The sequence below is a fragment of the Rhinatrema bivittatum genome, chromosome 12, assembly GCF_901001135.1.
Source record: "Rhinatrema bivittatum chromosome 12, aRhiBiv1.1, whole genome shotgun sequence".
NCBI lineage: Eukaryota > Metazoa > Chordata > Amphibia > Gymnophiona > Rhinatrematidae > Rhinatrema > Rhinatrema bivittatum.
In genome coordinates, this window is record NC_042626.1 from 52,601,293 (window position 1) to 52,618,664 (window position 17,372).

The window sequence follows — 17,372 nt, forward strand, 5'->3', positions numbered from 1 at the left end:
CCTAGATCTGAGAGAATGGGAAATGAGCACCCAAGCATTTCAGATAATAGGGCAGAGATGGGGAATGTCAAAAATGAATTTAATGGCCACTTACAAAAATACAATGGTAAAATGATTCTTCTTTCAAAGTATAGAAAGACGTCCCAAGGGGATAGATGCTCTACTTCAGTCCTGGCCCCAGGAAGGCATATAGGACGAGTCATAACGAAGGTGGAGACAGAAAAGACAAAAGTAGTCTTATCCGAATTGGCCAAGGAAACCTGGTATGCAGACGTAATGAGGCTAAACATAGATTATCCATCCATGCTCAAAAATATATTTATTTATTTATTTTAACTTTTTTTTCTATACCGTTGTTCAGATGGGTACCGTCACAACGGTTTACAATAAGGCACATAAAAATGTTAAAATATATCAAATTACACAGGTGCCATTAAGGTTCGGTAACATAGTTTTTGTAAACAATACTATTTGGTAAGTGTGTTAAATCATGTCCATTTCTTATTGAATCAGTTTTGGATACAAGATTAGCTTTATCATTTTACTTTTATCCTTTATAGATGAACGAAAAAAATGAAGATTAAACTAAAATAACAAAAACTACACACATATTGATTTTGGTTATGTGTGTGGGTGTTCAAATTGTTTGTCCCTTGCATTTCCCTGGGTACTATTCTTCCTTCTCTTTTTGATAAGCTTGTTTAAAGAGCCAGGCTTTTAGATTTTTTCCTAAAGGTTTTGCTGTCACTTTGTAATCTTAACACCAGTGGCATGGTGTTCCATAGTATGGGTCCTGCCAGTGATAGTGCTCTTTCTCTTACTTGTATTAGTCTTGCTGTTTTGATTGATGGAATAGTTAGGAGTGCTTTGTTGGCTGATCTCAGGTTTCTGTTGGGGTGTGTACGCGAAGGGCTGTGTTCAGCCATTCTGCTTTTTCGTTATGTATTAATTTATGTATCGTGCATAGTGTTTTGTACTGAATTCTTTGCTCAGTGGGCAGCCAGTGTAATTCCACCAGGGTTTCTGTGATGTGGTCTCTTTTTTGCTTTTACCGGTCAAGATTCTAGCAGCTGTGTTTTGTAAAATTTGTAATGGTCTTAGTGACGTATATGGTAGACCTAGTAGAAGGGTGTTACAGTAATCAGTGCTTGCAAAAATCAAAGCTTGCAGCACTGATCGAAAGTTGGCAATTGTTAGAAGTGGTTTAAGTCTTCTAAGCACCATGAGTTTGGTGTATCCTTCCTTTACTTGTAAAGATATATGTTTTAAGCTTAGTTCTGTGTCAATTATTACTCCTAGGTTCCTTACTTTTTCTGCTAATTCTATTTTTTGGTTATTTTTGAGTATAATTGGGTTTTGAATGATCTCAATATTTTTTCGTTGTAAATGTATAAATTCTGTTTTCTCTATATTAATTAATTCCATTTGGTTTAGTAATTGTTTGATATCTAGATACATGTTAGCTATGTCTAATGTTTTTTCAATTGTGTCGTCAATTAATTGAATATCGTCAGCGTATATATAATGTGTGATGCCCATACCAGCCAGCAGGTGACATAACGGTAAGAGGTATATGTTGAAGAGTGTGGCCGATAGGGCTGAATCCTGTGGTACTTCTGTTTGAAGGTTTATCTTTTCTGACATTGCGTCTTTGATTTGTACTTGGAAATATCTGTTGCTTAGATATGATCTAAACCATTTGATAGTTTTGTTACTTAATCCTATTTCTTCTAGTCTATTTTTTTTTTAAGTTTTTTATTGGAATGAGGCACAGAACATACATATCCAGAAGATACAAAACATTCATATATATATAGTATAAAATATAAACATCCTCAGTTCCATTTTTCAGACCAAAGAGTCTAATGTTATTTTCGAACTCCCCCCTAACAACTGGTATGACTGCTTTATGGTATCAAAGGCTGCTGATAGGTCTAGCATCACAAGAATGTAATGTTTACCATTGTCGAAACCTCTCCTGATGTAATCTGTTAGCGCAAGCAGTAGTGACTCTGTGCTATAGTGTTTTCAAAAGTCATGTTGTGATGGATACAGGATATTATTGCTATCTAAGTGTTCCGCTAGTTGCTTTTGTATAGTTTTTTCTATTAATTTTGCAATTAGGGGTAGGTTAGATACTGGTCTGTAATCTCTCAATTTAAGTGGGTCGCTGTTTTTCTTCTTTAGAATTGGTTTTACTATTGCCCCTTTTAGTGTCTCTGGCATGGTTCCTTCCTCTAAGGATAGAGTAACGATCTTTGCTAATGTTGGGGATACTGTGTTTGCCACTTTTTTATGTCTATGGTTGGTATTGTGTCATTTGCATGTGGGGAGGGATTTAGTTTTTTTTTAGCATCGATTCGATTTCTTGTTCTGATGTTTCATTGAATGTCGTCCATTTTTTAACATCTCTTTTTTTCATTTTAATTTCTTGTTTTGTTGTATTTGGAATTTTTGTTTTTAGGTTCTTTGATTTTGTCATTGAAAAATGTGGCTACTTCATTGCATCTATTTACTGGTGGGTTTTGTGGAGAGTCAGATTTGCCATTGGTTAGGTTTCTTACTATGGAAAATAAAGTTCTTGGGTTGTTTCATATTTCTCTATTTTAGTGCTGTAGTACTGTTTCTTTGTATTGAGAGTTACTTGTTTATAGTAGGCTAGATGTTTTCTGTATTTAGTTAGGTTTTCGGTTGTGTTATCTTTTCTCCATTCTTTTTCTTTTTTCCTTAGATTTCTTTTGACTTCCTTTATCTTTTCATTATGCCAGGGGTTTGTTTGTTTGGGTTTCTTGATGTTAATACATTTTATTGGGTTTATCTCATCGGCTAGATTTTGGGTTATTTGCATCCATGCTGTGGTAGTGGAGTAGCAGTCGGTGTGATCTAATTTTGTTAATTTCGTCTGAATTGTCTCTGTGTTTCTAAGTTATAAGGTGGTCAATATTTAAATTTAATGGGTTCTTTTTTTTCCTGTGTTGATTGGGGTTCAATGTATTTAATAGCGGATTGTATGAGGAAGTGATCTGACCAAGAGATTTGTGTATAGTCTGTTTTGATGTGTTCTAGGTGATTGTGGTTGATGAATGATTATATCAAGAGAGTGTCCTGCTTTGTGAGTGGGCTTGTCAGTGGTTAGAGTGAATCCTAGTGCCGTCATATTATCCACTAGTGTTTGGCAGGTGTTAGATAAGGGATTTGTGTCCATGTGTAGATTGAAGTCGCCTAGTACAATGGTGGGTTTTGGAGTATTTAAGTGTGTTGTTAGGAATTCAATTAGTGGGGAGATATTTAATTCTAATAGGCTAGGTGGGCAGTATATCAAGCATATTTGCAAGTTGGTAGTTTCAAAAAGGGTGATTTCATGGTTTTTTGGGGGTGTTGTCGGTATTAGTTTATATTTGAATTTTTTTTTCAGTTGTTAGCATTGGACCCCCCCCCCCCCCCGTTTATTTATTCTGGGGATTGAAAAAACATCACAGTTCCTATGTGCTATTTGATTCTTTAAGATTGTGTCTCTTACACCAAGGACCAGTTCAAATGGAAGATCTTTCTCCATTTTGTCTTACAGCCTGACTATTGAGAGGAAACAATTATTTAAAAAAACAAGAAAAGGCTTCATATCTTTAACTTTTATATAAGGTTATGATGTTGTGCAGGGAGAAATCCAAGGACTTGGTGCACAATTCATTAAAAGTCCAGTTGGCAGCTCTATCTTGTTACAGAGAGCAGATTAAGGGCCTTATTCTAACCTCACATCCTGATATTATGCAGTTTTTGAAGTGGGTAAAGAGATCTTGACCTCCTTTTTAATCCATTAATTCCACAGTGGAGCCTAAATTTAGTACTCGGGGTGCTAACCACGTTGCCTTTTGAACCACCACAGCAGGCTTCCATCAAGTATCTAACACCGAGAACTGTTCCTAGTGTCGCTCACCTTGGCTAGATGAATATCGGATATTCAAGCTTTGTCATGTAAGGATCCTTTTTTGAGGATTGACATGAATTCAGTAATTATATCTCCGGTACCAACCGTTTTCCCAAAAGTCATTTCCTCTTTATATAAATCAAGCCATTTTTTTGCCACCTTTTTCAGAAGAGGACTGTAAAGAAAAAGGAAGACCCTAAGGTATTTGGATTTCAGATGAGCTTTGGTGTTTTTTAGAAGTCACAAATTCATTTCAAAGAACGGACAAAGTTGTTTGTGAACAGCACCGAACAAAACAAAGGAGAGATCGGTTCCAAGGTGACAACTGTAAATTGACGGCCTACGTGCTGAAAGGAAAACAAGTAGCAGATGGGATAAAGGCCAATTCATTGAGAGCACAGGCTTCCTCATGGGCAGAGTTGAGTGCAGTAAATTCAGAAGAAATTTGCAAAGCCATAGCTTGGTCATGGTTACATATATTTTCAAGGCACTACATAAAGAAGACGCGAACTATGAAGCAAGCTTTCTAAAAGCGGGATTAAAATCCACCCACCTGAAGTAGTTTGGGCTTTGGTACATCCCCAACGTTCTGGACTGGTGTAGCAGAAAGACAAGGAAGAAAAAATTAAACTTACCTGATAAATGTATTTTCTTTATTTCTGCTACACCGGCGCAGAAACCCTACCTTTAAAAAACTTTCAATAGAAGTCTCCTTAATCAGTTATTTAACAAGTTTTTAAAACTTAGTTAAACTTTGATTTTTGAGCTTTGTCAGTTGAATACTGGATCATTTGGGTTCCCCAAGCAGGTTAAATAATCGGTGATGCCATATTAAAAAAAAAAAAAGGAATTCTGCCTCCATCAGCTGGGAGTGGGATAAAATCCCAGCATTCAGGACTGGTGTAGCAGGAATAAAGGAAAGAAAATGTGTGGCCTGGTTTGGCCTCTGTTAGAAACAGGATGCTGGGCTTGATGGACCCTTGGTCTGACCCAGCATGGCATGTTCTTATGTTCTTAATTATCAGGTAAGTGGGATTTGTTTTTTTTCTCCTGAAAAAGCAGTCAAAGATAGTGAACCTGTTCCCTTTTGATTGATCTAGCCAAGGGGACACTCTCCGAAGTCAGAGGTAATTAATTCACGTCTGTGCCTCTCCCTGCTGTTTGTAGATGAAGTTGGAAGCCCCCTGAGTGAGGAGAAGCATTGCAACTGCTCAATAGACCAAAGTGATGGAGGAGGCTCTTCCAAGCCGAATGTGAGGAAGCCCCCTGGAAACGGAAAAGGTGGGTCCTAATCGGAAACTAACCCTTTTCTTTGCCTTCCTAAGTAAGGCTTTTTATATCCTTCCTCTGAGACTTCTTTATTTTCTTAAGAGCATTTTTTTTTTCTGGTCAGTCCAACCAGTTCTGTCTTTCTGCTCTGTGCAGCTGGAGTAATCTCAGGAATCCTCTCCTCATCTCCAGCTTTTCAGCAGATCTGATAATGCAAGGGGCAGGGTAGCTGCACATTAAAGCAAGATTATGAGCGGACCCTTTGAAATGAATCCCCAAAAACAGAAGTATTTAAAACTGATTTTTTTTCTCTTCATTACAAGAAACACAGTAATGGAAAAATTGACCAGATGATTTACCAAGGTGATTAAAAAAAAAGACCCCATTGTATCCTCCACTCTGATTTACACAAAATCGGGGCAAGTAGTGGCTGTGGTACTGCTGTTCTAAAAGGAGAATGGTCATGCTTCTCGCTGTCAGAACAGTCATGGAACTGACAGAAAAACTGCACTGCTGAACGCCCCCTGTTAAGAGACACACCAGGTCCAGAGCTTTGTGATTGTTGCGTGATGTTGTTATCCTAATTTACTGTTAAAGCATTATTATGTGGCAGAGGAGTGGAGTGGGCTCCTTTTCTCTTTGGAAAGGTAAGGAGCAGAGAGCCTTGAGGGACTGCTTGAGGCTTACCTACTTGAAAAGAAAAGGCACAGTGCACCTGAAGAGTAACCAGAAAATGCAGTTTTCTTATATTAAGGTTGATTTTAAAAAATGGCATATATTTGGGATACTATGTTTTACTATTATTGTCATTTCTGTATTGCTACTGCACATATGCAAGGCTGTACAAATGCACATAAGAGACTAAGCTCCATGGCACAGGGCCTGTCTAGTTAAGACACACAGGAGGTTTTGGGAAATGTATTAATTATAGTATATATAGTTAAAATTGACAAGGCTACATTTCAATATGCCTCTATGCACATAGTCAATTTGTACCTTGAGGATTTATTACTCCTGTAATGACCACATGAAGTGGGCTCACTGTGCATTCTAGTTTTAGGTTCAATCTCCCTTCATTATTGTGTCTAGAGCAAGTCACAAAACCCCTACCTGCTGAAATATAAGACTGTAACCCTGCTGTGTATGCTGATGGCACTACCTGAATACTAACTATTACTGTTCTTCTCTTTCTTCTTTTTCATTTTGGATCTATACAGTGAACTCTGAACAAGCACGAAAGATGCGAGAAACAGGGCTGCAGCTGCTGCGCCGAGCTCTGGCTGTGCTGCAGATCTTTGCCATCAGCCAGTTTGGCTGCTCCATGGGCCATATCCCTCACAATCTGTGGCAGCAGGACGAGGCCACCAAAGACTATTCCCCCTTGGTTAGGAAACTGGAATCCACCGTGCACAAAGTGCAACAGCTGGCCTCAAAGCACCAGCAGCAAACAGATCACGTGATCAGCTACACTGCCAAGCAGGAGGCTTCCTTGGCTGGGCGAGACGACCTGACGATGGCTGTCAGGAAGGAACTGGCCGTAGCCATCCGAGACCTGCTGGCCCATGGGCTTTATGCCTCCTCACAAGGCATGAGCTTGGTGATGGCCCCAATTGCTTGTTTGATCCCAGCATTCACCACTGCCCCCCAGACCATGCACCCCTGGGAACTCTTCGTGAAATATTACAATGCTAAGAATGGCCGAGCTTTCGTGGAGTCCCCAGCTCGCAAACTGTCCCAGTCTTTTGCCCTGCCAGTGTCTGGGAGTGCCACCGTCACCCCCAAGCAGAGTCTCTTGTCGGCCATCCACACCGTGCTGACCGAGCATGACCCTTTCAAGCGCAGTGCTGACTCTGAATTCAAAGCGCTGGTCTGCATGGCTTTGAATGAGCAGCGCTTGGTCTCCTGGATTAACCTGATCTGTAAGTCGGGGTTCTTAATTCAGTCTCATTACCAGCCCTGGAGCTATATGGCCAACAGCGGCTTCGAGAGTGCCCTCAACATCCTCAGTCGGCTCAGTCGCTTAAAATTTAACTTGCCTGTTGATCTAGCAGTCCGTCAGCTAAAGAATATCAAAGATGCTTTTTGACAGAACCTTATTTATTTATAGTTCTTATGTGAGAAAATAGCAATATTCTGTTAGGGCAGGGCTACTCAAATCGGTCTTGGGAGCCCCCCAGTCAGGTTTCTAGGATCTCTAATGAATATACATGAGATTTATTTGCATACACCGCCTATGTATGCAAACATTTCTCATGCATATTCATTAGGGATGTCCTGAAAACTCAACTCGGGGTTGGGTGACCACGGACCAGTGTTTGTACCCCTAGGTTTGGGGATAAGTAGTAGGCTGTAGCTTTTTGTGTTTCTAAAAGCTTGGGCCTGATTTAGCAAAGGTTATTCCCAGAGGCATACATTGGGAGAAATCCCTTGCAAAATGGGACCCTTTAGTGCCTATACAGATGACCTTGATGCTTCTCAAGGTTGCACTTCAGTGGCTCAGTGATGGATGCTGTTTCTTACTTACAAATAGCACATCAGGTGAATACTACTCTTACCAGCACATATAGAACACAATGAATTGGCCTGATGTATATGTAGATGCAGAATGAGTTTCTTTAAGGCAACAGTGTCCCCTGCATGCTGCAGAATTTTACATTTGCAGCTAGCAGCAGGACAAGTGGAAAATTCAAAAAATTGTAAAGCTTTTCCTAGCACAGGCAAACTTAAAACAATGATACACCCAACCATCCAGCATCGATCATCATGCAGTAGAGGGAGAGTTAAACTGTTTTGAATGTCCTCCACGGTTTTAGAAGATTGTGGATATTTTATTAAAGTAATTCTTGTGATGTGTCAGAAGAATAGCCAAAATCTTTAATACAAGTCAATGATGCAGTTTCCATGAAACACGGTCATGTTGGGGGACTGCTGACTTGTATTAAAGATTTTGGCTATTCTGCTGACACATCACAAGAATTACTTAATAAAATATCCACAATCTTCTAAAACTGTGGTGGACATTCAAAACTGTTTAACCCTCTCTGTTGACTGAAGATTTTCCTAGCATACAAATGGAAAACTAGAAATTTAATTTGCAATTGTTTTTTCTTGGTATCGAAGAAGATGCCTTGTGACCACGTCTGACACCCCTTCCCGATCCCCTGATGGGTGGCTAAGGACAGAAGATGCTTTGGGTACAGGGTTAGGTTATTTTTTTTAAGTGGTGAGGCCTTTCCTGATTCCCTCAACACAAAAATGGACAAAACATTCTTTTTGAACTTTTTTATTTTTTTTTTTAACTCTCTACCCATTCCAAATTCAATTTTATAGCCTTTAAACAGGCATTTCAGTATAACTGACTGCAAATTTGGATTGTGCTGAAATACTCCCCCGCCTGGTGGGTGATATTAATTAACATGGAGTGTTAGAGGCTCATCTTACTTTTTAAGATGTTTTCACCTTGTGATTATTGGATTGGTGAGTCTCGGCAACGCTCATCCTGGGCAGTGCTGCGATTCCCTGCTGGGCTGCATCCCCCCCCCCCCCACCATGCCGCCAGTACCTCTCTGACTGAGCCCAAGAAAGGGAGCAGGGGTAACTGAGAGGAGCTGGAACTGGCAGCAACAAGAACATTGGAAGGAAGAGGCTTGTTGTGGGACTTAGCATAGACAAGTGCTAGCACTAAACCATTAACCCCTCCGTAGGGGCAATTTTCAGCTCTGCTAACATTGGATTTACCAGACTGAAATGCGCCTTTAAGGAAGAAATAATTCCCTCAGGTCACAGTCGCACACATCTCCTCCAGAATCCGTAACCTAAGTGGAGTGGTAGGAGGCAGCAGCTCCTGGCTGGAAAATTATAGTTGGTTCCAAGCTGTCAGTATGCTCTTCCCCCATCCCCTCCCATTTATTTATTTTTTTTTTTTTACATATTCCCCCTGTCGTTCTAATGGGAGCACCCCAGAAGTGTATATTTTCTTTTAAAAACTAATGCCCATAAGAGGTAGCGACCTGGGGCCAGCTGGACTCGATTAGACATCTGCTCTTTTCCTGTGGACAAGGGTTGGTTGCTACCTCCTACCTTCCCAAGTGGTGCTCTATCTTGTTCAGTTTTCTCCTTTTTCAAGGCTTTATTTTCCAAGCTAACCAACATGGGGAAAGCTATTTTATTGCCAGCATAACCTCTAGGCTAAATACAGACGAGCAGCCATCGGGTCCAGCAGTGGTGTGGTTCACCCTGGGTTTAGCCCTCCCCTCTTTCATCCAGCCCCTCAAGTGTCGGCCTCTCTTTCTCTTTCTATGCACCCTCTCACCGGGAAGCTTCTAAGATTGACCTCCTCATTCCCCTTCTTCTCCAGGAGCTCCTTGCTTCTCTATAAGAACATTGCTCCCTCCTCTCTTTCTGCAGTGGGAATCTGGGACAGGCACTTACAGTGCTGCATTGCTGTCTTAAATAACCCAGTGCGCTCCATTGGAGAAAATGCTGTGAAAGTATTTACTGTGCTATATATATTTAAATGAAGGTAAACTTGATGCAGCAAAATGTAGATACTATGGTCATTTGTATTAAATGTTAAAATATAATTCCAAAGAACAGTTGACTAAGATCAGTAAGAAACAAGCACTTTAAGTATTTGAAAGAGCATTTGGGCTCCCTCACGCTGCTTCTCTTCTCTTCGGGAAGCAGACTACCCATGGCTGCTTTAAAGGCAAAGAAAACCATCAGTCAGGGATCCTGGAGCTTTTCTGTAGAACAGCTGAGCATGATTCTTGGACTGAAAGCAAAACATCTACATTGTTGTACATGGAACAGGCCAGTTCCATGGCAGCAAAATAGTTACAGAATATTGTGCCCTACAGGAAAATGATAAAACCATTGTTAAAAGAAATTAGTACAAGATTACTTTTCACAGTTATCCAGTACTGGAATGCCTTAAACTGGCCTCTCACCCTTCAGGTTAAAGATGCAGTTCAGCAAAACCAGAACCAATTTTGACCAATTAGATTGGAAGATGCTTCACGCTAATATCAGAGAATATATTTTTTTGGTTGTACCCCGCCCTGAACCATGGAAGGGTGGGTAACATATTTTAAATTAATAAATGAATATTAGAGAAATACCAAGCTATGCTGCCATAACATATGTTGAGCTTCCTAGAATACAGCACCAGGTAAAGATCAAAGTAAAGAGAGCCCCACAGGGACTGCCAGCTGTAAATTGATGCAGGCATGTACATTTGTGACCCAAAATAAAGATTTGTTTTTTTTCAAGGTTGTGGTCATTTAAAAGCAGCATGGCGATTCAGAAGTCTATATGGCAATTCCTTGTATCCATCTTGTATTAAAGACTTTACTTTGCTTCCTGGTGATTTTCCCTGAATGCCTAAGAGCAACCATGTTTAGAACAGTGTCCCAAATTACCTCTCACAGGCTTGGATTCTGTGTTTGCATTCTTTGGTGATGTCCCATTTCATATGCACCAGTTGGATCCAGTTTTGTGGCTATTTGCTGAGGAAGAGGGCACAGCTTACAGAATTTTGTAAAAAAAAAAAAAAAAGCTCCAGGTATTTTGATCATGCTCATCTATAATGAAATGTTAAATATACGATGTTACATAAGTGTGTATCTTTCTGTTGTATAGAGAAGGGAAATAAAAGATTATTTTATTGGAAAGGATAGATGTTAATATATTCTTTTAAAGATGTTTTTTAAAGCTAAGAATAAGAATGCAGAAAATAAACCAAAAAGCTTGACACTTCATGGGAAAATACAGTGGTGCAAGGAGGACCCTGCATTGTCCTGGAAACTTGCCGTTGCAGAATATGTATCAGAGATGTGACAGAATGTAAGTTAAGAATTTGCAGCTGTGGCGGCAGTTTCTCTGCATCCCATTTTTGTATGGTTGTGAGTACCTAATTAAATAAGCATACATTGAGTTGCAGCACAATCCTGTAGTGGGAGTTTCACCGTGACACAATAATATATTAACTGCTGCCAGACCTCTTGGTCTGCCCAGCCTCTCCCATATCTACTGAGGACACCATCATCTCCCTCTGCATCTGTGCCAAGCATGTCTGTATTCTGATGCTGTTTTTGTTACTACGACCTCTGCTGATAGCGCCTTCCAGAGGCCTTCACTGCCCACTCAGTAAGCAGAGATTGCTCATAAGCAGCAGTGGTATGTTCTAACAATTATTTCACCAGCAGCACAAACTATTATAAAGCTAAACAAAAAAAATGCATAAAAATAATTTACCAGACTTTATATCAGTGATACATCAAAATTAGTCAACTGTCTGTTCCCCATTTCCAGTTATACCCAGTGTTAATTATGTTCTACTAATACAATCCTTTTGGCAAAGATTATATGCAAAAGCAGCAAAATGTCTTAGTGTGAAATAAAACAGTTGGACCGTGAATACTGTTGCACCGATTCTAAGTTCAAACTGAAAATTATCACCACCACCACGTCAGGGCCAGGATTGAAGGAATGGCGGTGGAACTGGAGGGGTAATGTGGCAACTGCTGCTTGTGATCTACTTTGCAGGGAGATTCAGGGCTGCCTAAATATGAGTGAGTGGAATGTCACTTGGTCACAGATTGCCAGAAGGCACAGTGTGAAGTGAGCTTAAATTGCAAGAAGGAAGCTTATTGGGTTTTAATCTCAGTGGCTGTAAAACTGCGCCACATCTCTGCTCATGTGGATCCATAAGTTAGGGTATGAAAATTTTAGACTTTAAAAGTCTGCCATGCTTTAAAATGCTGCAGAATATCACTGTCTTTTCAGGGTTCTTTTCTTTCCTTACAGACTTAGGAATGAACATTTTTTTTAATGTTTTACAGTGCAATTTTGGAAATTGTCTTTTTCCTGTCTGTTATTTCTGGTGTTACTTTTCTATCTAAGTTGTCAGTTCTGTGCATATATGGAATGAGATGACTGTTGTACTTATACAGATGTTGTGGAAAGTGAAAATAAAGCACCGTGTTATGCATTATTTTGTCTGGATTGTTTTCCACGTGGTTCGCTTTGATCGTGTTGCTCTGTGCTGCTTGCCTTTATCTTTTTGACATTGCACTGGTGAAAAAAGTTTTTTCATATGGTATCGAGAACATGATCTTTCCAGTTGCCAGTTATTCTGCAGTGGGAGGGGCAGTGCCTCTGTTTCAGATAAAGAAAAAATTACCTTGTTTGGGCCTGAAAAATAATTATGTTCGTCAGCAAACTTCCATAAATAAGTCCTCCTCTTACGGACCTAAATCTGTATACCTTAGAGGAGAGAAGAAATGGGGGGGTGTTTGGGTACTTGCCAGGTACTTGTATCCTGGATTGGCCATTGTTGGAAACAGGATGCTGAGCTTGTGGACTCTCGGTCTGACCCAGTGTGGCAACTTATGTTCTTATGGGATAAGATACAGACTTTCAAATTACCTAAAAGGTATTAATAATGTACCAGAATCAAAAGCTTAGGGGATAATGATATGAAACTCCAAGCGGGCAGTCTTGGGAACAATGTTGGGAAATATTTCTTCACAAGAAGGGTTGTTGAATGCCTGGAGTGCCTTCCTGGAAGTGGTGAAAACAAGAGCAGTCATAGAATTCAAAAGGGCATGGGATAAACATAGAGGATCCCAAATGGCTGGAGGATAGAAATGAAGAACCTCTGGTTACTTTCGGTGTATTCAAAAAATACAAAAGTGCAGTTAGGCAGCTCAAACCAACAATATACTAAAAAAAACTGTCCTCTTCTGTCTTCTCAATCCTGTACCCCAAAGTCATTCATAGATCAGTGTCCTCTGTACACCTCTTTTATATGTATATTCATATAAAGTCTCTAAAGCATGGTTTTTGAAAGCCAACAATAGTACTATAACCAGATGTCAGCCTGTATTTTGTTAACACACTAACTGCTTCAGGGGTAAAGTGCAAATACAGTTGGCTTTCAAGAAACATGCTTTTTTAGAGATGTGAGTTTTAAATTGTATATGAAAAATATTTAAAACAAAGGTGAATATTTATGAATGACTTTGGGGTACATGATTGAGAAGACAGGATGCTTTTTTAATCTCTCGTGTCCAGCTTGCTAATACCCATTAATTTGATGCAAGCCCTATTTAGAAAATAAGATATATGTATATTTTCTGAATGGGGCTCTTTTTGGCTATATATTGTTACTTTTGGTGTAACATTTCTGCACAGGGATAACCTGCATCGGGCTGCAGATACAATCCTAAAACTTCTGCTGGGCATACTGGATGGTTCATTTTGGTCTGTCTCTGCTGTCATTTTCTATGTTCCTGTGTCCTCTCTCTTCCCTCTAAAATGACCCTAATCTATTTTCAAGTGGTGACAACCTTGGAGCTAAGCTGTTAAACCAGATGAAATTCCAGGAGGCCTGGTGGACTTTAATGAATATAAAATGTGATCTAATTAATGGAAAAATGTTTTTGCTTATGTGATTAAACAGTAAGTAGCTAGTAGCTCCATTTAATTTATGTATTCACTTTTTTTTAAATAGAAAGTGTGCCCCTGGGGAGCATTTTACCATCAGTATTAAAAAAAAAAAATAGAATAAAATGGTGCAAAAGTAAATACTCTTGGTTATAGGCAGAGATAAGTTAATAGAAAAACTGCTAGTAATCCATGTTCTTGTTTAATGTGGTGAGTAGAAAAAGACACATGCTTTGCGCAGATGGAAATAGTGACACCAAAGGTCACATAGAATCAAGAGCAGAGCTGGGATTGGAACTCAAACGGCTGACCCAATGGCTTAGTGGCAGTGTTGTGTACTGCCATGCAGAGGGGCCTAGAGTGAATTCCCAGTTTGGGTCTTCTACACCCTTGGGGGAGAGGGGGGGTTGCTGCTGAGGTAGTATTCACAACCTCTGCACTGCGGGAAGAGTTATGGTCATTGTTAAGGTGATAACAAGGTTCTGGAAGGAGCCCTGCTGCATAGCTTCCCTTCTTGGGACTATTGGGCAGTGATTAAACTTAAAGAGTTGCTGTAACAGGCTGCGTGTTAAAATTGCTGAAATGTAGCACACAGTTTCTTAATGTATAAGCTAATATCTAATGCAGGAAGCTAATGGTATACTAATGTATCTAGAGTCAAAAATGCACAGAAACCCAAAAATGTACACACAGAAAAGGCTTGGTCCACATTAAAATGATAGATTTATGCATATAATTCATATTTAAAAAATAAATACAAAACACAGGATGAAACATGTTTTAAATTAAAGTGTAAAATAAATAAATACAAATCAACAGAAGAGCGCAGCACGGTATACATCCACCTCCTCTCGCCAAGCAATGGGCCACAAGCAGAATCAGTTAAGACACCTGCAATTTCAGTCATCTGTCGGTCCCAGTTTCACACTCTTATAAAGCTATAAGCTCTTTTCTAACAAATGACAAACCATGTGTCACCCACCATTAGCAAATAAACCCAAACCACTCCAAATACACAAAATGTAAAAGAATTTTTCAGGTTCATCTCCGAGTGTGCAAGATAAGTTATTCATTTGCATTTTGTGTATTTGGAGTGGTTTGGGTTTATTTGCTAATGGTGGGTGACACGTGGCTTGTCATGTGTTAGAAAAGAGCTTATAGCTTTATAAGAGTGTGAAACTGGGACAGACAGATGACTGAAATTTCAGGTGTCTTAACTGATACTGCTAGCGGCCCACTGCTTGGCGAGAGGAGGTGGATGGTGGGGATGGAAGAAAGGGACCATAGTGGGATGGATCAGCACTGAAGGAGGTGGAGAAGGGGGAACAGGAAGGAGAGGGAATGCTTGGAAGGAGGGGTGGGGGAGAGTGCTCTAAAGGGCTACCTTTATAGGAATGTCTTAATAGCACTGCTGCAGCCTGGTTTACTGAAACGTTTGAATTTATCTGAGAGCTGCTGCAACCTAGTGCTGTGCCGAGAGATTTTGGTGGTGGTGTTACTGAGATGTGGTGTAGTCTTAGTCTTGTGGATATGAAGTTTAGTCCTTACTGAAGGCTCCTTCTGACTAGAAAGGTTGCCTTTCAAATATGTTCTAGCTAGGGGCTCCTTCATTTTCAGTTTAAACTGATTTTCACCCTCCTTTTATGCGACTGTGAAGCCAAGCTGTGGCCGATGCTTCGGTTCCAGCTGATTTCACAGTCACCCACCCAAGCACTGCTGAACAGCAACCCAGCCAGGAGCTTTCTGACGGGATCCCTGCCTCTCTGGCTCAGCGCAGACTCTGCTGCACAGGGAGGGGGAGGAGGGGGGGCGCCCGGAGTCACCACAGCCGATAAGAATGAAGGGGGGGGGGGGGGGGGGACAATGGAAGAGGGGAAGAAGAAAGGGAAATGCTGGGGTGAGGGATAAAGGGATCAGCTGGAGAATCAGTTGAGGGAGGGGATGTGGCTGTGGGAGGTTTCTGTCCACCAAATTAAAGTCGCTTTTTTGCACTGAATTTTCTTCCATTTTTGTTCTTTGTCAAAATAAACCTTGATAAATTCCTGGGACAAAATAAAAACTGAAAATGAAGGTCCCTAGTTATATCCCACCTTGGTTGATTTTTTTTTTTTTTTTTTTAATTCACTAGCGGGCTATTACTGTAAAGTGCACTCCAGTGGAGCGCTCTGTTAGCACACGTTTGTCCATGTGTTTTTGATGCACTATTTTTACCCCTTATACAGTAAGGGGTAATAGCGCGTCAAAAACGTGGTGCCAAACCCCCCCCCCCCCCCCCGAAACTAATAGCGCCCTTAACATGCAAATACATGTTGATGGCCCTATTAGTTATTCCCATGTGTGATTCAGAAAGTAAAATGTGCAGCCAAGCCGCACATTTTACTCTCAGAAACTAAATCCTGCCAAAGGCAGGCGTTGATTTCGGCCGGCACCGGGGAAGTGTACAGAAAAGTAGAAAAAACTGCTTTTCTGTACACCCTCCGACTTAATATCATGGCGGAGGCCCTAAAAAAAAATAAATTTTAATTAAAAAAATTTTTTTTAATCTGCCTGCAGGTTGGAAGACGGATGCTCAATTTTGCCGGTGTCCGTTTTCCGAACCCGTGGCTGTCAGCGGGTTTGAGAACAGACGCCAGTAAAATTGAGCATCCGCTGTCAAACCTCTGACAGCCGCTGCTCCTGTCAAAAAGGAGGCGCTAGGGACGCGCACAGGGGAGTGGCCTGTGTGTGTGCTGGGAGAGCGGGCGCTCGCCCACTCTCCCGCGTTTCTTTCTGTATTGGCCTGAAAGGAAGGTAATAAATCTAAATAAATAAAATCTCTGGGGATGGGGGCCATGAGGAAAAAGAAGGATAGAGGGCCAGGGATGTGGCTGTAAGAGAGAGAGGACAGGAGCCACGGGGATTGGGCAGGGAATGAACTTGGGATGGGGCCATGGTGGGGGCAAGCAGGGCAGGAGCTAAGGCACTTAGGGAAGGGAGAGAATGGGAAGGTGAGCCCTCAGGAGGGGGTCACAGAAGCAAGTAGGATGCTGCTGTCCCCAAATTCTTGTTTTATTTTGTGTGTGTGTTGGGGGGGGGGGGGAGTTGTTTGTTTTCATTTTTATTAGGTTCATTTGCCAAACCAAAACAAATTTAACAAGAAAGAAAACCCAAACCAACCTTTTTTTTTTTTTTTAGGGCTTCCAGTGGCCCTGGTTGGACCTTCCCAGGTCCAACAACTGCTCTGAGCCAGGGCCTGCCTGGAACCAGGCTGGGGCTGAGTCCATCCCCACTGTTTAAAAGTGTCAGGGCTGGGGAGCTCCCATTCCAGCCCCTCACTTCCCCCTTCCCTTGATCCTGGTGATAGACAAGCAGAAGCCATACCTGGTCACTTTAAAAATGGTGCCAGCCACCGGGAGGACAGTGTTGAAGTGATATCGCTGTGGTGCGATCTCACTGGTGTGGTTGTCACCATTTTGACATAAATATTAAGTTTTATACATTACCAATTGTAACCTGCCAGTACACCATCTTCCAAAAATAGCAAGATTTTCACAGGGGTAAAGCTTTGGGTGTACTCTGTCCAGCCCCTGTCGATCATCGGGACTTAGTATATGCACATTTATCTCCTTCATGTTCATTGTGGATATCCTGAAAGCCTGACTGGCTATGGGGTCCCCACGACAGGTTTAGGAAGCCCTGCTCTATACCATGCACTTGTGCAGCTCCAAAATAAAACTACATAATGCATTCG

At 40.9% G+C, this 17,372-nt stretch overlaps 1 protein-coding gene across 1 annotated transcript in view; it reads left to right on the forward strand.

The window, feature by feature from the left end:
• Window positions 1-12,188, forward strand: part of RUNDC1 (RUN domain containing 1) — a gene marked incomplete at its 5' end in the record, with an annotated part of 35,627 nt that extends 23,439 nt beyond the window's left edge. The window contains 2 exons of the mRNA XM_029573149.1: window positions 5,093-5,206; window positions 6,412-12,188. Of these exons, the coding sequence (XP_029429009.1) occupies window positions 5,093-5,206; window positions 6,412-7,280 (983 nt within the window). The remainder of the gene's footprint in view (window positions 1-5,092; window positions 5,207-6,411) is intronic.
• Window positions 12,189-17,372: the final 5,184 nt, after the last annotated feature.